Source organism: Mastacembelus armatus, chromosome 8 (assembly GCF_900324485.2).
Source record: "Mastacembelus armatus chromosome 8, fMasArm1.2, whole genome shotgun sequence".
In the NCBI taxonomy this organism is placed as follows: Eukaryota; Metazoa; Chordata; class Actinopteri; order Synbranchiformes; family Mastacembelidae; genus Mastacembelus; species Mastacembelus armatus.
In genome coordinates, this window is record NC_046640.1 from 1,641,539 (window position 1) to 1,664,655 (window position 23,117).

General features: G+C 40.3%; 1 protein-coding gene across 2 annotated transcripts; it reads right to left on the reverse strand.

Moving 5' to 3' along the window:
• Positions 1-4,182: 4,182 nt before the first annotated feature.
• On the reverse strand, positions 4,183-22,533 carry rrn3 (RRN3 homolog, RNA polymerase I transcription factor). Of its 2 annotated transcripts, none has more exons than XM_026324951.1 (17): positions 22,205-22,533; positions 21,968-22,024; positions 21,336-21,425; positions 17,257-17,383; positions 16,471-16,530; positions 16,141-16,204; positions 15,505-15,574; positions 15,283-15,381; positions 15,030-15,125; positions 13,703-13,826; positions 13,355-13,485; positions 10,882-11,012; positions 9,543-9,730; positions 9,230-9,338; positions 8,460-8,612; positions 7,617-7,701; positions 4,183-5,622 (listed from the first exon to the last, which is right to left on the reverse strand). In XM_026324951.1, the coding sequence occupies exons 1-17, from the start codon at positions 22,298-22,300 to the stop codon at positions 5,473-5,475; spliced, it is 1,830 nt and encodes a 609-aa protein (XP_026180736.1). In that variant the 5' UTR covers positions 22,301-22,533; the 3' UTR covers positions 4,183-5,472. The 2 variants fall into 2 exon arrangements, with proteins under 2 accessions (XP_026180736.1, XP_026180735.1); XM_026324950.1 differs by having other exon boundaries at positions 17,257-17,386.
• Positions 22,534-23,117: the final 584 nt, after the last annotated feature.

Below are 23,117 nucleotides of genomic sequence, written 5' to 3' on the forward strand. Positions count from 1 at the left end.
AAAAAGTTACTGGTCATCCAGGCCTTTATGTCAGTTAGACAGGCTTGAAGTCTGGTTAACTGGTTTGTGTTATCAGGTTTAATAGATAGATATAACTGAGTGTCATCCGCATAGCAGTGGTAATTAATAGAGTGCTTCCTAATGATATATCCTAAAGGAAGCATGTACAGGGTGAACAGAATCGGTCCTAGCACAGAACCTTGTGGAACTCCATAACTAACTTTTGTTCGTGTGGAAGGTTCATCATGGACATGAACAAACTGGAATCTGTCCGATAAATAGGATTGGAACCACTTTAACGCTGTTCCTCTGATACCAATCACATGCTCCAGTCTCTGTAATAAGATGTTGTGGTCAATGGTGTCGAATGCTGCACTAAGGTCTAGGAGGACAAGTATTGAAACAAGTCCATTATCTGAGGCTAAGAGAAGATCGTTGGTAACTTTCAACAGTGCTGTTTCTGTACTATGATGTGCTCTAAATCCTGATTGAAAATCTTCAAATAGTTCATTCCTGTGTAAGTGGTCTGATAGCTGCTTAGCAACAGCTTTTTCTAGGATTTTAGAAATAAATGGCAGGTTGGATATTGGTCTATAATTAGCCAAGACACCTGGATCAAGACTAGGCTTTTTGAGTAAAGGTTTGATTACTGCAGTCTTAAAGGCCTGTGGTACGTAGCCTGATACTAGAGATAAATTTACCAAGTCCAATAAAGATGAGTTCATTAATGGCAGGGTGCCTTTAAGCAGTCTAGTCGGGATGGGGTCCAAGAGACACGTTGATGATTTCGATGAAGCAACTACTGATGTAAATTCAGAGAGATCTATAGGAGAGAAGCAGTCTAAACATAACTGAGGTCCTACAGATGATTCAAGAGCTACTGTAGTAGAAGATTCATTTATTGCAGGTATAGGAAGCATCTGCTGAATTTTATCTCTAATAGTTGTGATTTTATTTGTAAAGAAACTCATAAATTCATCACTGCTGAGAGCTAAGGGAACACTGGGCTCAACGAAGCTGTGACTTTTTGTCAGCCTGGCTACAGTGCTGAAAAGAAACCTGGGATTGTTCTTATTTTCCTCTATTAGTGATGAATAGTATGCAGTTCTGGCTTTACGGAGAGCTTTTTTATGGTAGTAGACTGTTTTTCCAGGCTAGAAAAATTTCCTCTAAGTTTGTGGAACGCCACTTCCTTTCCAGCCTTTGTGATGCCTGCTTTAAGGTACGAATATGTAAATTGTACCATGGGGCTAATCTTCTCTGATTCACTAACTTCTTTTTCAGAGGGGATACAGAATCAAGCGTTTCACGCAGTGAGGTTACAGCGTTGTCAACAACATGATCAATTTGGTAGGGAGTGGGATTGAAGCAGCTGCCCTCCACTATGTTTATACTTGGCATAGATGCAAATAAAGATGGAATCATTTTATTAAATTTATTAATAGCGTTGTCGGATAAACATCTGCTGTAGTCGAATTTTCTTCCAAACGCTGCATGATCCATCATTTTAAATTCAAAAGTTATCAAAGAATGATCTGACAAAACAGGATTTGGGGGAAAAACTATTAGATGTTCAATTTCGATGCCATAAGTTTTTATGAATAACTCCTCTTCTGTTAACTTCTGATTTATTTGATTTATATGTTCGAGGGGCAGAACTGGGTTTTCCCCAGAAAGTGGCCCAATTGTCTATGAAGCCCACATCGTTTGCTGGACACCACCTAGACAGCCAGCGACGGAACGACGACATGCGGCTAAACATGTCATCGCTGGTCAGATTGGGGAGGGGTCCAGAGAAAACTACGGAGTCCGACATTAATTTAGCACAGTTACACACCGACTCAACATTAATTTTAGTGACCTCCGATTGGCGTAATCGGGTGTCATTGCTGCCGACGTGAATAACAATTTTCCCATATTTACGATTAGCCTTAGCCAGCAGCTTCAGATTTGATTCGATGTCGCCCGCTCTGGTCCCAGGAAACATTTGACTATGGTCGCTGGTGTTTCTATTTTCACGTTCCTGACTATGGAATCGCCAATTATCATAGTCGGTTTCTCAGCGGGTGTGTCGCTGAGCGGGGAAAATCTATTAGAAACTTGAACAGGCAGGTGATGAGCCGTGGGCTTCTGCTTAGGAGTACGTTTCCGTCGGACCATCGCCCAGGCTACATCTCCGGGCTGCTCCGGAGCTGCCCTTGGACCGCTAACAGACCCTGAGCTCGGTGGCTCCACACCAGCTAACGGGGCTAGGCTAGCTGGCTTTTGTTCGAAGGTGCGGAGCCGCGCTTCCAAATCAGTGATCCTCGCCTCCAAGGCTAACAGAACCTTACACTTATTACAGGTATCATTATCGCTAAAGGAGGCAGATGAATAACTAAACATGTGGCACACCGAGCAAGAAAGAGAGAGAGAGGGAGAGGCCATGTTAGCTAAGCTAACTAGCTAGCTAAGCTAACCGGTAGGCTAACGAGCGCTAAGTCAGGAAATAGCAACAAATATCGGTCAAAATAGAAAGGTACTTGACTAGTACCGGAATGTAGCAGTTAATGAATTGTTTAGAGTTTAGTTAGTTTTTAGGTGTGTTAAACTATAGCTAGTCTGTTGCTAGTCTGTAGACGAACTATACAACACACACAACACGATACGCTTGCAAGACAAAAGTGATTCGCTTACCCGGAGAGCAACCCCAACCTGTGTATATTTCAGGAGCAACAGATCATCTCCAGCCACTGACGGCCCAGACACACCAACAACACTTCCTGATCCTGCCTTCCAGCTGGTTGTGGAGGCCAAAGAACTGGTGGAGGGAGTCTGGAGCATCTCTGCTGATGACAAAAGTATGTACAGAGTTGGATACATTAGAGGAGTAAGGAAAAGGCGCCATTAGGATATTCTTTCACTATTTTCTCAATTTACATAAACCAGCTGAGTTCTGAACCAGTAGTTGTGTTTTATACATTTTATAGACCAAACAATTCATCAAACATCCAATCGCCATCAGAAAATAATTGATTAAAAAAATGATTCATTTATTATTAAGCTGTCTTACTTTTGGCATCTAGCTGTTTAGAACAAAATAACAAATTATGAAGTGAAGCAGACTGTGTAGCTGAAAATGTTAATGTAATATTTTGTGTACTGCTAACCATGTTCATCTTTTTTTCCTTTCCTTTTTTTGTTGATTTGACTTGAGTTAAACAATCTAATGTGTGCACAGGAAAAAATCAACATACACAATAAAAACAAATTAGAAAAAATGTAGTGTAGAACACAAGACCCCCACAGTGGTGACTGCACACATATTAGAGAAATAAATGCATCATGCTGATTTAATAACAATTGCTCAAAAGTGTTTTTCTGCGCTTCACCTGCAGCATCAGCGGGTGCATCAGAGGCAGCATCAGCTCCAGATTCCAGCCCTCATCATATGTGAGCAACAAAGAGCCAGAGAGGACAGTGGGAGGGCCTGGACAGGCTGAGGAGGCCATTGACCCACTACGCCAATGTCACTTCAGTAAACCAAATCCTCAGTCCACTGTGACCAACTGACAAAACACAGGCAGTGTTTTAATGCCAAAGCTTGCTCACACACGTCAAATTAGTGTCTTCCTTAGGATGTGTTGGATTCAGCCATGACAAGAGGACATTCAACAGTGTAAGCATATAAGTCTCCATGAGCAGTGCTCTGCCAAATAAAATTTTCTTTTCTGTTACTCTGACAGAAAGTGGTGTTAGGAGAGCTGCATGCCCAAGTCCACAACACAGACATGCTGCGTAAACTTGGTTAATACCCTGAGTTCTTTTTAAGCCTCTACACACAGACACCTGGATTCCTCCACAGATTGCATGCAAAGAAGACTTCTTGGCCTGGAAATGACAGATCTGAGCTGGTTCATTCAGTGTGTTATAACAGCATACTGCCCTATGCATCCCTCACATACTCTCGCTTGCTTGATGGGCCACAAAATAATGGCCTAATGAGCAAAAGAGGAAAAGAAAACAACAGTGCCCCTTTCTCATCATGCTAACTGACTTAAGCAGTGTGTCATCTGCAGCTTCATATTAGTGCATGGTTCATGTTGATGTGCCTCCTGCATCCAGGAGTGGCTTTAATGTTGCTGTAGCTCCAGCTGTGTAAACTTATTAGTCACAAAGTTTAGGCATACATCAGACTCAGACTACATGTAAAGGGTTGATTTTATTTATACAGACAACTGCAAACCCTTTTTTAAAAAAAAAAAAAAAAACCAACATGTCCTGTACTTCAGCCAGATTGAATCTTTGGTGTGGCCTCATATTTTTTCTGTTACTGTTTTATATTAAAGGAATAACTGATGACCAGACCTGGCCTCATGTCTATTCCAAAATAGTTTTTTTGTTTTCCAAATTTCAACAGGGTGACAGTTTTAAAAAATGGGGCGAAATTGATTTGACACACAAACACTTCTTGTGTATCACACGCTAGTTTTCTAAACGAGCCAAACAATAAGCCATGTGCATCTCACATTAAAAGACAATTTACTAAAAACTGGCCTGAGACAATGTGTACTTATGACAGTAGTCTTCCGGAATAAGATCTTTTCCAGAGAATGATCACAATATTCGAAGAAAACAGACAGGTCGCTATAGTTCAGTTATAGTATAAACACTGAACAGGAGGTATTTACACAAGCCACAAGGAGTCTGTATTGAAAAAATGTCTATTCATTCAGAGAAATCTCAGTGACATCATAGATTAAACAAATTCTCAAAAAGATGTGAGAAATGACAATATTCAATACCTTAAAGGATAGGAAAAACACTGAAAATGTTCTGCCTCATCTGAGAATAGGATTGTAGGCACAAAAAATCCAAATCCAGACTAGCCAACTATTCACTTGAGTGCCTGGAATTTGCTTTTTCGTGCCACATACTCCCCATTGACAAGTGTTGCACTTTTCCAATGTTTATCACAGAGCTCAGTGGTGGTGGAGGATACCAGAAGCTCCCTTGTTTTATTCCCCATTTCAAACTTATCCCTAACATGTTTAAAGTACAAAGATATTCTGTTTGTGTAGAAAATGTTTGCTATAGCTCACTGGGAACTTAGGACTGTGATGAGCTGAGCATGGATTCCATGCAGGGTTGTGGGATTGCCTCAGAACCTCTTCTGGTTTAGTTATATGTCATAAATAACTGTCCTATAACAAAAAATAACAAGCTTTTCAGCTCAGTTTCATTTGTGCCCACATTCTGCCATAATGAAAAAAAAAAAAAGCCAAAAGCTATTGGGCACTCTGCAACGATCTATTTACAGACCTTTTTTAAAACCTTAGATACCTCTTCAGAACATTAACCTCATCATCAGGAGTATGGGTTCTCTTACTGATGCTGTTGCTTTGACTCTCTGCACTGATGCATGTGTCAAGTCAAATTTATTATTAATAATGAAAGATGGGTCATCAGGACATGATTGTCCATGACAAGGGACTAGAACAGTCTCTGGAAGGCAGTGGACGGTGAACCCACACTGCTTGGGCTGCGGATGTTGGAATCATAGGAGCCGGGTGTCATTCCCACAATGCCTTCCATCTGGGGCATCTCCCCACACAGGAAGTCATCCTCATCCTCTCTCAAGCCCTGACAGACAGAAAGAAGAACCAAGTTAACCAAGTTACCATGGACCAACTCTGAAAATAACACTCCCAGACTAGTGAGACTAGTCACTAATCACTCTGATATCCTTCCTATCACAATTACATTTCCATTCTATGCATGTGTTTTTATAATTCAGCCTGTCAAAACAGATGTACAATGACTTCCCTCCACCACAGCCTCCAGGGAGTCCAGTCACTGAACCAGCTTTTTGCATCAGTTTGTCCAGCTGCCTTGCATCCCTCTGCTTTATGCTGCCTCCCCAGCAGACTGCAGCATAAAACAGCAGGCTGGCTAACATAGTTTGGTAAAACATGCAGCATCTTCCTGCAGACGTCCAGGGCCCTAAGCTGCTTTAGAAGGAAGAGTCATCTCTGCCCTTTTTTATATACAACATCAGTGTTCAGTGACCAGTCCAATTTATTGTCCAGGTGCACGACCAGATATTTGTAGGCTGGCACCACTTCGATGTCCACACCACAGATGTTGACTGGATGAGGAGGGGGCTTAGACCTTTGCAGTAGGAGGCAGTTTTTGTCCAGTCACTGAAGGATTTTATCAGGCCTCTGTACTCCTCTTCCTGTCCATTCCTGATACATGCAACACCTAAATATTTATGAATGTGGCATCACTAAGAGTTTTACTTAGTCCGTGTACTAGAGCTGTGCAATTAATCAAGTTTTGATTTCAATTTCAGCAGCAAACAATCACAAAAACAATATAATCAAGAAAAAAAAAAAAAGACTTTTTTTGCCCCATTGCACTTTGCTTATTTTGCCTTATGTTGTGAAGCTTTCGCCCTCCTGAAGCCTAAACCCGGTCGTGTGTGTACGTGTGTGTGATATCAGGAAAAGGAACAGATGACAGAACATAAAACCTAATAAATGCAAAAAGACAAAATACTCTGACAATGGAGCAGAGAATGTGAACAGAGGCCATAAAATAACAAGTGGGACATTGGTATGTTAAGTTATTGGTAAGTTGACCGTTGCCCTGTGTAATTTACTTGTCAAATACTGATGGTGAAAGACATTTGCTTGTCACAAAATTATTCACTCTGTTGACTTGGCATGTCATGGTGTAGTGATATTTATCACATTTAATTACTGACCATTGACATTTCACAAATATTTTATCCAAGTTGTCACATCTGTCAGTGAGGTGCTTTGCCAAGTTGGACATGTTGGCTCCCTTGGATTATGTATTGGCTTAAAATATCTTTTACTGACAGGCTTTGCAGTGTCCATGGACCTGCCCTGACTGTCAGCTACATAAATGATTTCATGTTATATTTTAATTTGTTTATAGGCTGTAGACTAAAGTCCAAAGTCAATACGCAATTGTGATAAATAACAGTAACTTGAATATTGACCCAAATAATCATGATTGACCTTCAGGACCTTCATAACGTGGGACGTAAAAGCCAAGGGCCCGTAGTCATTTGGTTCAGTCGGACACTATTTATAATAACTATAAATAAAAATGTTACTATGGTGCAAATTGCATTATGGGAAGTGTAGGATCCAGTGTTTTTAGATACGGAGCAATATTAGAGACTACATATCAGGAAATTGCAGCCTCTGCTACTTTGATATAACAGATTAGTCTATTGAGTAATTATTTGACAAAAAAACATATCTTTTTGATGAAGTAATCTTTCTCAACACATGCTGTTTCCAGCTTCTCCATGAGGAGGAATTTGGCACATTACTTTGTGGTGTATTATTGCTGAGTAATTTTTGGGTACTGGACCATCTGTCAAAATAAGTTATTTGATCATGTTCTGTTCTCCAAACCTCTGATGGCAATTTGAATATTTTCTAGCATTTTATGGACAATATGATTAATCAAGAAAAAATCCAAAGCAAAAGCAATGGTCATAATTCCTTCTCAAAACTGGTACTCTTACAAGTCCAGCTTGTGTGGCCATGTGAAGGTAACAGCTAGAGTACTCCCTGAACACCTCTCTGTCAACTCACCTGTTGGCCTGTTTTGGCAGGAAGCAGCTCTGTGTCCACCAGTTCCTCCCAGACCTGGTAGAATGGCTCAATCAGCTGACCAGACCTGAGTATTATGGAAACAAACACAAATACACACACACAGTGGTGTTTCCATCACTTTAAAGGATACTGCATTGACCTACAATATTTTACTGGTTATATTAGATGATTTCCCCAACAAAACAAGTTCAACTTTATGTCATATGTTATTATGTGGTTTGTCTCCAAGGTCAAAATGAACTTTTATTTTAGAGTATTCCATTAAAGATGATGATTTGTCCACTGATGCTAGAGCTTTTCAGAAACAATTTCTTTCTATCATCTGTGTGCACATTAAGTAAAAACCCACACCACCTGCCTCTGGCTGCAGATTCAAGGAGCTGTATATATGGATATTGCCACTACACCATCCACACAGCAAACTGACTTCCTGGAGAAGCTTCTTTCCATTTATTGAGCTGTCCTCCTCATGTTTCGCCGTCATTGACTTTGCAGTTTTTTAGTGATGAGATCAGTGATTCAACCTGACTAAGGGTCTTTATTAACCACCACACTCTCAGATGTGAAGCCCACTTAGCCCTTCTGCGCTTTGGGCTGCTGCACCTACACAAACTAAAACAGCAGGTGGGTTTGGAAATGGCCATATGGTTTGTGCACCAAAGACCTATCACTTAGCACTTATCCTTGCTGCTGCATGTTTAAAATAAGGCCCTACATTTGTATTTGCTGTAGTTCTAATAATTTTAACAGGTAACAATGAAGTCACAGGACAATAGTTCAGGTGCAGTGTTTTACAATATAGAGAAGAACCACTCAATGTACCGCTTGAGCAGGTAGGGGTCAAAGGGGAAGAAGCTGTCCAGAGGGTTGGTGTTAGTGGTCACACAGTCTCCTCCTGCAGAGCTGCGGACCACTGGCAGCACATGGCGGTTGTTCCTTTCTATAATGGTGTAGCAGAACACCACTTGATATTTCCTGTGAGAAAAACAAACCTGTTGCTGTGAATAACCAGGAGAGAAAGTGCTAAGTGAGAAATGAAGTCTCTTAAGCTGTGATGCGGGGCAACAAAGCAGCCTATGGAACCATGGTCATCATTTATCTTAGATTTATCTAGTGAAAAACCTAGAGTCATAGGTGGCTCCAATTCCTAAACTGGGAACTAATACCTGTGTAAGTATCTCAACAGCACTACTAAAACAATACTATGGGAAAAACTAAGCCATCAGGAAAAAGTAATGTAATAAGTGAACTGGTATCTGATGTTTCCCAAAAATCTGTTTAAACCTCTCTGAAACACCTGCTACATAAGGAATGACCAGTTTTTTTCCTCTGCTTGTAACTCAGCTGTTTATCTTGTTTTTCTGCCTGATGTGGGTGTTGCCTTGTTAAAAGCCCACTTAGGGCAGACCTTAAAACTAGCTGCCATGACTCAACCTCTAGAAAACTTCAACTCTTATTAAAACTGTCGTTCAATTACAGATACTTATAAAACGGCTAGGGTATTGCGATACCTTTCTAGTGTCGGTATAGCCTGTAACACTACTGGGAACCACTGGACACAACTAGCTATATGAAGCAGTTAAAGTGTGTACCTGGTGATGGCAGCAAACATGCTGGTGACTGAAGGCAGGCAGACCTTCAGGGGGTTCAGCTGACACATCACTACCCGCTCCAGGTTCAGGCTCTGCAGATATTCCAGACCTGTGTGCACGCGCACACACAAACAAACACACATACACACAAAGATAGAAATGGCTCATTCACAGGTTACCGTACCTAGTACAAAAATAAATGTGATGGTCTAATGTTATGATTAAATGTGAATTGGTTTTCATTTCCATTTTGTGCTGTTGGCAGGAAAAGACAGGGATAGGTATGAACACATATTAGAGGTGTGTGTTATACCTTTCTTCATGTTGCCCTCTAGCATGGCTCTATGTCTAAAGATGAGTGTGTAAAAGACAGCCTGGCAACCAGTGTAGAAGGGCCCATGCAGGCTGATGTCACAGCAGGCCTGTCTACCACTTTTATCCTGGTCATCAATGTATCGATGGATCCAAGAGACCAGCAGGTCCAGACAGGCTCGCACAGTGCTGTGGTAGGGGGGACAACGAGAGGATGATGATGCTGAACTAGAACAACAGTTGGTTATTTATGGGCACAGATGCATAAACTACTTTGTCTCACTTTCAGCATATCCCACCCAGATATTTTTAAAGGCATATAAAAATACACAGACCAATAGAGTTGTGCCACAAAAAATTTCAATACTCTAAACTAAAAACTAACTAAAAACTAAAAAGGGTCTGAAAACACATCTTTGTCCTTCATTGTGAATTTTAATATTCATGAATATTCAAATATAAGCAAACCACCCTTACTGCTCCCTCAGTGACATTACTGAGTATCAGGATTAAGTGGCAGTAATAAATGCTGGAGACATTCAGCTCCACATGTTTGAGGGTCTTTCAGATCCAGTCTCTGATGAGAAGTCTGTTGTTTACAAAATTGCCAGGTATCTGGAGAATGATTAGCATCTTCTTTTTGTATCATATTAGCTGTTAGCTTGTAAGAAGGGGTTAACATAGCCACAGTGGATTCATAGAGTCAGTATAGACACTGTCACTGTTTAAGCAGTATGTGCAAATTTATTTACAGTGGGGCTAAGAGTCTGATAATACGTCAGTGCCTTTTTATTTTTTCAGTCCATCAAACATATCTAATAACAGAGATCTAGACACTGTGTTATTAACAGCAGGTTAAACTCTGGCACTCATTTAGGCTGCTACCAATCAGCTAAATACTGTAAATAAATTAATGTTTAATAGCAATTAAGTAGTGCAAAGAAGCTCCAGGTCCAGTTTGTAAAAAAAAAAAAAAAAAAAAAAAAAAAGCAAAACAAAAAATGTGAACTTCAACATATTTGTTGCCACTAAAGTTAGTTCTGACTGCTCTGATCCTGTGGTTCAAGTATCACCACACTCTTAAAATTTGCATATATCTGTATAGTGAACAAAATTTGTACTGGCTTACAAATTTGTTGGCATCATATATTCTGTCTGTCCATGCATGTTTGAACCTCAGATTTTAGGGGAGCTAGTTCGCACCTTCAGCAGAGGAATGTAATAGCGATAACCTACGCACACAAAGCAGTTAGTACAGTGGAAGGCAGATATTTATGCAGAATGAAAATAAGTAAAAACACATTTCTGAGTAGAAGGCAACAGACTACACACAAACTCACACCACAGGGATGAACCTGGCTCGAGCCAGGAAGCTTCCAAGGTATCCAGCAGCAGCCTGGCGAAGAATGGCAGGCTGAGATGGGCTCTGCAGGATCTTCCACAGGTGATCCAGGAATGCCTCTGCCAGTGCCTGTAACAGAGAGAAAATACAACACAAACTGGACAATACAAACTCATCTCACCAGGACTAAATACTGTACATCAAAGCAGATTAAAATACTAAATGAAAAAGATCTCATCTTTAAGAAAAATAAATCAGTTTTCTTAAATGAAAAAAAAAAGTGCGCTGTTCTGAATGACAGCAAGTCCAAGTAGCTCCTGTGTTTTTTTGAAGTTTTTTCGTATGTTTTTTTCTTACAATGTGCACTGGCTCAAGTAGAGTAGTGTACACTAGAGAGGAACTGTTGGCCCTGTCGAAGACTAGACACGGAGTAACTCACCCAAACCCGACTATGCTGAGGAGACAGTTTCGTGGCTGTAGAGCCAGGGCTAAGCTAAAGGCTAAGAGAAACAATAGAAAGTGGAGATAGAAGCCTTTTCTGCCCTCTGTGCTCAGGGGGACTGTTAACTCAGTGTGTGACGAAGTGGAGGAGCTTGTGCGGAACCAGAGGCTGTACAGGGAGTGCAGTTTGATATGTCTCTCCGAGTCCTGGTTGAATGACAACATACTAGACCCGTGTGGATATACCTGGCTTCACAGCTGTACGAGCGGACAGAGACCCAAGGACGAGCGGAAAGGACGAAAGGTGGGGGAGTTATCCCATTTTTCAATCAGAAATGGGTTAATCCCCGAAATGTGACTGTGAAAGAGAGGGTCTGCTGTCCAAACATTGAACTGGTCTCAGTTGGTTTCTGCCCATACTATGCACCAAGAAAGTTCACATACATAGTCGCCATTGTTGTTTACATCCCACCGAAGGCGAAGGCTGAGCCTGCAACAGTATGTGGCGTTATACATGATGCCGTTGCTAGGATACAGACCCAGCACCCTGACGCTGGCAACAAAAGTGAGTACACCCCTAAATGAAAATGTCCAAATTGGGCCCAATTAGCCATTTTCCCTCCCCGGTGTCATGTGACTCGTTAGTGTTACAAGGTCTCAGGTGTGAATGGGGAGCAGGTGTGTTAGATTTGGTGTTATTGCTCTCAGTCTCTCATACTGGTCACTGGAAGTTCAACATGGCACCTCATGGCAAAGAACTCTCAGAGGATCTGAAAAAAAAGAATTGTTGCTCTACATAAAGATGGCCTAGGCTATAAGAAGATTGCCAAGACATTGAGCATCTGTGGGGCATCCTCAAATGGAAGGTGGAGGAGCGCAAGGTCTCTAACATCCACCATCTCTGTGATGTCATCATGGAGGAGTGGAAGAGGATTCCAGTGGCAACCTGTGAAGCTCTGGTGAACTCCATGCCCAAGAGGGTTATGGCAGTGCTGGAAAATAATGGTGGTCACACAAAATATTGACACTTTGGGCCCAATTTGAACATTTTCACTTCGGGGTGTACTCACTTTTGTTGCCAGCGGTTTAGACATTAAAGGCTGTGTTGAGTTATTTTAAGGGGACAGCAAATTTATACTGTTATACAAGCTGTACACTCACTACTTTACATTATAGCAAAGTGTCATTTCTTCAATGTTGTCACATGAAAATATATAATAAATTATTTACAAAAATGTGAGGGGTGTACTCACTTCTGTGAGATACTGCACTTATGGTAAATGGTGCAGTTAAAATGCTTTTACACTATTTGCCCATTCACACTTTCATGCATCTTGTACAGCATCTTGCCCAGGGACACTCTGGCCTGTGAACTAGAGAATTCAGGGATCAAGCCACTAACCCTTTAGTTTATGGCCGGCATACTCTACCTCCTGCTTGGCTCTGCTTGTGTCCACCTGCTCCTGAGAAAAAAATGTATCTATCTGTCAAGCTACTAAATGCTTCAGTATTTTTACTGTGTCTGTTTGCTTGTTTTGGTGTTTTGGTGCATGTACTGCACAGTGGGTTCACTGGAGCTTTTTCGCTGACAACAGCTACTAGAAGAAGCTGCAAACCAAACTGAGGAGAGAAGTGTGCACGAGTAAATCAGAAAAATGGGCAAAATGAGGCTAACAAGTTCTCCAGGGATGAATGAAACTACAGTTAGTGATCAGACTGTGGGCTTGTCACAGGAAGTGACATTTTCAAATCGCAAATAGTTATTTGATCAGTTACTAATATAAAAATAGTGGTACTGCTTTGAGACTGTTTGCATCCATATTTAATGAACAGCAGGACACTTATGATGCACACACAGGCATGACAACCAGGGTTTTTTGTGAACAAAATATTTTTGACCATCACCTCACCTTCACCTAAAAAGAGTCCAGCTTATCACATCTCACAGGTTAAAGACCAAACCTAAAAAGCTAAATTCTACATACTGTTGATTCCTATAATCACACAGACATAGTGCAACTATTACTGACCAGTCTGAAACTGCAGAGGTAAAAGAGTGTGTACTGGACGTGACAGGAACCATGTGTTGGCAGAATGAGCTTGTCAAACACACCCCACAAATCTCTGTACAGCTCCTTAGTCCTTTCCACGTGAAGAGAGCCTGAGAAAGAAAAAGTACTGAAGAGAAGGAAAACACACCAAAAACACTGTATCTCCAAATGCACCTAATTAAACATTGTACATTTTACATTTACTATAATTCAAAAATGTCTTTCATGAAAGCCTCACTCAGAACGTCCTCCCCGACACTGCTCAGATTCATGGTGAGAAATTTGAGCTAAAACTGGTTCTCAGTGCAAAAGCTGTTATTCACCTACCATTGACGTGGCAGAAATCCTTTATGTAAGCCATCAGCACAGCCATGAGAGTGTCCAGCCTCTCAGCCACTGGATGGGCCATCACAGCAGTCCTGGAGGGCTGATCTGCTTGTACATCCTCATCCTGCCAGACATGAACATGTGCACACACATGGAGAAAGGTTGTCAGGCCAGCAAAAGAAAGTGATGATATACTAAGTCATTTTTTGTTTTTTCTTTATGTCTGACCTCAAGTGATACTTCAATCTCCTTTAACAACTACACTTTAAGTGTAGTAGTGCATACACTGGCTAGTCAGTCTTTAGACCATTAATAACGGCTCCTATTTTTTTTCCCTTACTTTTTCCTGCTTGTTCTAGTGCTTGAACTTTAACTCACTCTACAACTCCATTCATACTTTTAACTTCAGAGCACTTCAGCTCTTTTCAGCACTTCCAACTTATTTCAGTATGTCTGTTTCTAATGCAACTCCAAACAGTTTTAATGCTTCAACTACAGTTAAATGTTTAACATACACAATGCATTTCAAAAGATCTAAAAACAACTCTTTCAACTGCAAATTGTCATGTTTCAGAATATTCTCCTATCTACTTCATTAGTTGTCATGCATTTATTATTTAGATCTACAGGTAGCATATTTTACGGTCTACAAGTCTCATCCTGCAACTTATACAGCAAAGTGAATTATATGTGGATATTTACAGTAATTTTGTGCAATAGTCACTAGTGTTCGATGGCACTTTTGACTCAAGGCATTGGCGAAGATAATGTTGTATCGCAGAAAAAGTAAAAACATTTATGTTCACGCTAAGCTCTAACTCCTAGTGTAACAAGTGAAAATGCTGACCAAATGAGCTATACTCCAGACTTCAAAGTGCAGATAAAGTCAGCAGCTGAAACACAGTTTGAAGTGAGTGTTGGCATTCAGGAAACCTGAGAGAGGAAGAGGAGATGCTGCTTCATCTCCCCCCACCCAGATGTTGGGCAGTTGTTTAACATTACTTAACACGGATGAATGAATTCCGTAATGCACTTCTGCATGTTGTTATACCTAATCTACATTCTTCATAGGTTAATTTAGACTATAATTAGTATAATTAGAAATGCCACTTACACATCAAAGAGACTTAGATTTTTTTTTTCTGTTCAACAAGGCTGTTTTTGCTAAGAACAACTTATACTTTGGTGTGACTTATAGCTGGGAAAGTACTTAAAACTTTTGTGTAGCGTAACTGCCACATGTATTTTGCTTTGTGCCACCCATTTTTTGCCTAAATATCACATAATGAAGATCTGAAACTCAAAAAATAGAAGCTACTGCTTTTACCATATCAAAAAGTCCCTCCTCAGTCTGCTCCTCTGACCTCTGGTTCTGCACTGCTTTCTCCTCTGCCTCTTCAATGTCTGACCGGGATGCACTCACCTGAAGTACCACCCACACACCCACACACCCACACACCCACACACACCCAGTTACAGACCTGAAAACTGAAAATTGTACTGTACTCATGAAACACTCATGTAGCATGAAACACAACACACAGTACAATTATTCAAGCAAAATTATTCAGTGCACTCACATCCAGTTTGAGCATCTTTCCAATGATCACCTCCAAAATGTCTCTTCGGATGGATGGTATATACACTGTCACCCTTAGGAGATTGTGGACGTAACACTCCTGTAAAGAAAATATGTACTTAATCACTGACATTCATTCATTCACCACTTGTTGTTTGATGCCATTAGCATGCAGAACAACACAGAACTGTGTGATGTGCAGCATCTTTCATCTGTCTCTTACCAAGGTTCTAGAGGACTTCTGTATGAAGGGGAAATTTTCCTGCAGAATGGGCATCAGAAAACGACTTGTGCTGGAGGATGACAGCACAATTACGGTGTATATAAAACAAATTAGTGCTTGTTAAAATCGAATGAAGATCATTTAATCTGAATTGTTTACCTTGTAAACAACTGTCTCTGACACTCTCTTTGATTCACCAACATGAATGAAAGTATTTGTTTATTTAATAGGATTCCCTTTTAGCTGTCACCAGTACAACAGCTACTGCTGCTGGGGTCCACATAAAAAGTTAGCCATACCAATGTCACGTATACAAGTAAATTGCTTAGACCATGTATAATAATATTACATCTATACAGTACAGTACATTTATGTCCACATACTAAATATAAGTGATTAAATTCCCCTGTTAAAATGTGTTAACAATATTAGCTTAGCAGCTAGAGTACATCTATAATATACACTAAAATATCTAATGGCCAAAGAAAACTAATAAAACACTTCTTTAATTGTTATTTATTCCATTTCGACAAGCGACATATGTTGAAATAGATGTAGTAATTAATCTGGTCAGTTGAAAAGTTTGTTGTAGTTGAAAATTCAGACCCAGAAAAAACAAAAAAAAGAATGACTTACGATGGAACATATCTGGTGATGAGTTGCAAAGCCCTGTGACACTGATCAAAGTTTCTGGGGAGATCTTAATGAATAAGAATACCACAGTGTTCATTTATTTGTATTAAACCAGAGAATTTAGAATGATGATGTAAAGTACTTTTCAATACACTGCTTCACATTCACACCTCTTGTTTCTCAACCTCCCAACCCTTCAACTAACAGCCAAAACACCATGTACAATCACTCAGTCACATGTAGCACATGGTCACGCTAGGATTCTGATGTTTGACACAAACAATAAATGCAAACTGCAATAGAAATTAAAAAAAAAAAAAAAAAGACACTTACTCTCATCTTCATCGTCTGAGTCAGAAATATCCACTCCTCCTTCACAGATTGTTACTCTCTCTTAAAAAAACAAAAAACACATACATGTTTCTGCATGAGTCATTGATGATATAACATAGTGATGTCATACATATAGCAGCCCATTGCAATAGGTCCCATTCATCAGATGTGCGTTTGCATGGACATTATATAAGCTAGCTCCCTTAAGCTAGCCTGGCCAGCCAGACCCACTCCTTGGTGAAAGAATGTGGGTCTGGAACCCCTGCCATGGAGAGGCTTTAACTCCAGCCTCAAATGGGCTGAGCCAATCACAGCCATTCATCTGCAATAGGGCGGGCTTTATGTTCGTAATGTTTTGCAATGATCTCATCGTTGCTTAGCTTGCGTCATATTGTTCGTTTCTCTGATTGGTTTGCTCTGTGTCCATTGGCCCATCCCCTGCAATTCAATCTCAACCAAAGAGATTCCAGTCTAATTCTTTGTATAGAAAAGAAAAAAAGTGTGTCTGGCTGCCCAAGCTATAAGTAAACCTTTAATTGTATAAACGCTATCATACTGCATTACTTTCTGTTAATTTATGAAGTGACTGCAGAAACACTGAAATTTTCCTGTGGGATTAGTAAAGTATTCTATGTGCTGTTCACTAATCAGATGAGTCAACATAGGATGACAACATATGATATCATTGCCTTACTACAACATTTTCTTATTTTTTTATGAGCAAAAGAATTCAGATTTGCATTAATGTAAAACTGGGTTATTTTACGACAAGTCAGGGGCACATACTGGGAGTGAAGTGAAAGACCACCATTTTGAGGCAGGCACACAGGTAGACAGTCTGTGCTGACACCAGGTTTCCAAGGAAAGCCATATACTCCTCAACCACAGCCTGGCTCCGGCCAACCCATGGAAGCTTCTAGACAAACACATAGAAACAGATGGAAGAGTTTTCAGCTTGTAAACTCATCTTATTAGTAGGGCTGAGTTATTAAGGACATCAAAATACGTACGTAAAACATGTTTGCCTTGTCTTTTGTACATTTCTTTCAGTTCACCTCAGAGACTGTTCAGTTTCCATATGGTTGTTTATGTAAATATCACATGTAAATCTCAAGGTAACATACTGTACTTTGCCTGAGCTATTAGATTCCTCTTTGTTAAGGTGCCCAATATGGGGTAAGGTTGCTGTCAAAAAAGACGTGCGTGTACTAAGAAACGTTCATACATATTGGCCTAAGGTTGTGCATAACTGAAAGTCACAGTTGTCAAATCGTATTCATAAAGGAGAAACACCAAGTGTAAAATTTTGCTTTGTATTTTTTTTTTTTTTTCCTGTTTGTTTGTTTTTTGGAATTGTATTCTCGCATAAGAACACACACTACACATTTGAGTATGATCTGACTCATACGAAAGTTTACAAAACCACATTTTTGTGTACATTTTATTCACTTATGCACAACCTTAGGCCAATATGTACAAATGTTTATTAGTGCATGCACGTCTTTTTTGGCAGCAACCTTGCCCCATAGCCCAATGTTTTAATATTTTTGTATAAGAAAACTGTCTGTCCATTCTGTGACCACACAACAATTTGCAAAGTGAAGAAAATGATTTCACTGTTAAGACTTAGAGTAGTGTGTGTAACTAAGGGGATAACCTGCATTTAGCAGAAAATCTTTTCACTGGTTTGCGTTGCAGTTAGGAGTTATGTCTGTAATGGTTTCAAATTTGTTTCCTACACAGTTCAATGTGCCAGCTTTCTCTTTTACCTTCTTTTTTCTTCTTGAAATATCCAAGACGGTTAGACTGGGTGTTCTCACCTAAACGTTTCAGGCTTTTATGGCTATTGAGTCAGTGAATTTGCACCTTTCTCCCACTCTCATGTGCATGGCTAAATTACTGCCCCTCTCTCTGACAATGTAATTAGTTCTGCTTCACCCCAAGATCAGTCCGTGACCTTAGTGTTAATCTAGTGTTAACTTAGTGTTAAACTTTGACAGGGCTGAGCTCAAAATAATTCAGGCTGAAGCCTGAAATAATTATGCCTAATTAGTTCTCACACTCAGTCACAGCTTACAATTTGGCAACTAAATTAAATTAAATAGCGGCTCAGGGGCAGCATGGTGGTTAAATGGGTAGCACTGTTGCCTCACAGCCAGAAGGTTCCTGGCTCAAAACCCAGCAGGGGCCTCTGTGTAGAGTCTGCATGTTCTCCCTGAGCTTGTGTGGGTTCCCTCCCACAGTCCAAAAACATGTATGTCAGGTTGATTGGTGACTCTATATTGCCCATAGGAGTGAGTGTGAGTGTGTGAGGTTGTTTGTCTCTATGTGGCCATGTGATGGACTGGGGACCCCTGCCTTTCACCCAGCTGATCTCCATGACCCTGAATAGGAAGAAGCGGGTATAGATAATGAAGCCTGGGTTTTCAACAACAACCAGGGCAATGATCTTGGGAGATAAAAAATGCACCCCGGGATCTGTAATCCTATGTGCACGAGTTGAGGTAGATGGAATCATGTACAGTGGGGCAAATAAGTATTTGCTACACTGCCGATTTTTCAAGTTTTCCCACTTACAAAGAATGGAGAGATCTGTAATTTTCATTGTAGGTACAACTGTGAGAGACAGAATCTAAAAAAAAAAAAAAAAAAATCCAGAAAATGACATTGTATCATTTTTAAATATTTCCATGTTATTGCATGAAATAAGTATTTGATACAATATTAAAATAGAACTTAATATTTGGTACAGAAACCTTTGTTTACAATTACAGAAGTCAGACGTTTAGTTCTTGACCAGGTTTGCACACACTGCAGCAAGGATTTTGGCCCACTCCTCCATACAGGTCTTCTCCAGATCTTTCAGGTTTTGGGGCTGTTGCTGGGCAACACAGAGTTTCAGCTCCGTCCATAGATTTTCTATTGGGTTCAGGTGTGGAGACTGGCTAGGTCACTCCAGGACCTTGAAATGCTTCTTACAGAGCCACTCCTTAGTTGCCCTGGCTGTGTGTTTGGGGTCATTGTCATGCTGGAAGACCCAGCCACGACCCATCTTCAATGCTCTTACTGAGGGAAGGAGGCTGTTGCCCAAAATCTCACGATACATGGCCCCATCCATCTTGCCCTCAGTACGGTGCAGTCGTCCTGTCCCCTTTGGAGAAAAGCACCCCCAAAGCATGATGTTTCCACCCCCATGCTTCACGGTTGTGATGGTGTTCTTGGGATTGTACTCATCCTTCTTCTTCCTTCAAACACGGCGAGTGGAGTTTATACCTAAAAGTTCTATTCTGGTCTCATCTGACCACATGACCTTCTCCCATGCCTCCTCTGGATCATCCAGATGGTCTTTGGCAAACTTCAGATGGGCCTGGACATGTACTGGCTTGAGCAGGGGGACCTTGCGTGTGCTGCAGGATTTTAATCCATGTACACTACACAGTGTGTTACTAATGATAACACGTTCAGACTGTGGTCCCAGCTCTCTTCAGGTCATTGACCAGGTCCTCCCGTGTAGTTCTAGGCTGATCCCTCCCCTTTCGCAGGATCATTGATACTCCACGAGGCGAGATCTTGCATGGAGCCCCAGTCCGAGGGAGATTGACAGTCATCTTGAATTTCTTCCATTTTCTAATAATTGCGCCAACAGTTGTTGCCTTCTCACCAAGCTGTTTGCATATTGTCCTGTAGCCCATCCCAGCCTTGTGCAGGTCTAAAATTTGTCCCTAGTGTCCTTAGACAGCTCTTTGCTCTTGCCCATAGTGGAGAAGTTGGGAGTCTGATCGACTGAGTGTGTGAACAGGTATCTTTCATACAGGTAACAAGTTCAAACAGGTGCAATTAATACAGGCAATGAGTGGAGAATAGGAGGGTTTCTTAAAGACAAACTAACAGGTCTGTTAGAGCCAGAATTCTTGCTGGTTTGGTAGGTGATCAAATACTTATTTCATGCAATAAAATGGAAATAAATTATTTAAAAATGATACAATGTGATTTTATGGAATTTTTTTAGATTCAGTCTCTCAGTTGAGGTGTACGTACAATAAAAATTAGAGATCTCTCCATTCTTTGTAAGTGGGAAAAATTTAAACATGGCAATGCTTGTAAACAACTTTTATTTGGTCCATGTCATTACTCCTGTTTTTAACTTTGAAGCCAAAATACAGCCAGAGATGAAGGTGCTGCCATAATTATTAGTTTTCCTTTGATTTTTGGCCAGTGTTGGATATCTTATAATGAACCATAGTGGTGATTTATTACTAGTGTGTAAAAAATGAGAGACAACTGTTAAAAGAATCAAAAACACATTTCAGCAGATACAACATTTTTTTAAACAACTGGTTTTGATATCAACGTGTCATTATCAGATTAGCTTTAATAGCATGTCATTAAGACGTGCAATATGGATATAATCTTTAATGATGCAAATGGACTTTTGTATATAAGACAATTCATGATAGAGTAAATATACTGAAAACTATTAAAAAACTGTTTATCAGAACTTATATAACTTATATAAGTTATAACATTTATAACTTATATAAATGTCAGCTTTAGGGAAATCTAGCGGATTAACTGTAACAGTTTTCATTATCAACTAAACTCTCACAGTATTCAGTTCATCAGGATGAGGCACATATAAACAGACATTTATCACATTCACAAGCTAGAAGCAGCAAATTGTTGACTTGGTTTGCTTCAAATAAGACTTTAGTGATTAAAAGATTATCAAAAATAGTTGCTGATTATTCAACCAATTGTTTCGACTCTAAACATTGTACAAGTCTCATTGGGGTTGCGCAACACTGCAGCTAAATATAAGGAACTGTAATAACTGCTCTCAAGTGTTTGACCTGTTCTATACTCACCAAGACAGTATAAATGAGCTGTTCATGGTCCTTAGTTAGTTGGGTCACACAGCTCCGAAATTCTTGCAACCAGCTGACTATCTGAGCATCCTGTCAGAGGAGAGTGCTCGGTGAGAAACAAAACAAAACAAAAATCACTTCATCTTTCCAACCTCTGTTTATTTGTGTCAGCTGCCTCTTTTTCCCATCCTCTTCAGCACTCAGCCTATGTGCTAAACCACTAGCCATCCTACGACATCTCTCTCCTCTGGCTGCCAGTGCATCATTTCTAGTTGTTTTGGATATAAATCTTAATCCTTTGAGAACCCCCTCAGTTGCTTTTTCTGAGGTTTCTTCCATTTTTTTCCTGTTAAAGGGTTTTTGAAGGGGCTTTTGTGTGTGTAAAGACAGAGGCTGTAGTGCAACGTACACAGGGCTCCAGACTGCAACTAATTTGATTGCATTTTTTTGGTCATACTGGTGCACCTCTGTGCGTGTTGTTAGTTGATAAACAATTTTAGTTAGCGAAGGTCAGAGCAGAGCAAATCAAAAACTCAGTAGAGGTGGGCCTTTACTACACAGACATTTCCACAAAGGAGTGTGTCACCACTTCATGCACATGGTAAGGTTTCTATGGTAAGCATTAACATTACCTTTATGTCAGGATCAGCCAGCTGATGTTTTAGAAGTTCATAATCACTTGAGTCCCCCTTCAAACAAGAACATAAACAGTAAATTATACACGACAACCTGTCAAACAACGTAATGAACCTTGTTAACCCAGCAACAAAAAGCCTTTATTCATCATTTGCACCAACTGTTTGAACTCAACAAAGACTCAACTTTATTTCACTTGGGATAAAATACACTTACATGATGTTACCACTCACCAGCTTATGTTTAGCTAAGGTTTCCGCAACACTGCCCCCAAACCTGACAGTCTTCACGAGAGGAGTATTTAAAAAGTCCCGGCCATCTACCTCCATGTTTCAAAGCTAAGGCTTGTCTTGCTAAGCTAACGTTAACGCAACGCTAAAACAGCCAGTCGAACAGGAAAACACAAGCTCGTTTCATTGTTATATTTCCTCACAGACAACCGGGTTTTTGAAGATAATGTTAATGAATTTCCAAGAATTATTACAATGTTCTAACTATACTGTCAATTAACAAGAACATGTGAGAACCCCATTTTCACAAGCGGAAAAGAACTGTGTGTTTACGGAAGTGATTATGGAATGCCGGTGTTGCATTTGAGTCTTCCCATATGCAAGACTCGTTGCTTTAGAGTTCCGGTTGACGATCTTCGACCAATGTCTTCGGCGCACGCATATGCCTCCATTATTGCTGAATTCTGTTTACACAGACGCCAGTTATTAGTAACAACTAGGGGATGTAACAATATGCTGGGGCTAAATGGAAAAGGATACAGAAAAATAAATGTAATATGCTGTATTTATTTTACATGTATGCAACGTCTTAAACGCTCAAGAAACCCCCCCAAAAAACGAACGCCCTTTGAAGTTCACTCTCAATCTATCTATCTATCTATCTATCTATCTATCTATCTATCTATCTATCTATCTATCTACACACACAGATGTTAGCGTACAAGAGGAGAGTTGGGGGAGACTGTAAGAGATTTTTATGCTCCAAGAGTCCAATATTGCAGTTTGATCTCATCCAGGCCAGGCTTTATTACTTACATTTTATGCTTCAGTTAGCCTTAGAAAAGCTGGTCCTGCCCCTACACAGCAGAAGTCTGCTCTGCTGAGAGACTGCTTTCACTGAGCATAGATGCCCATG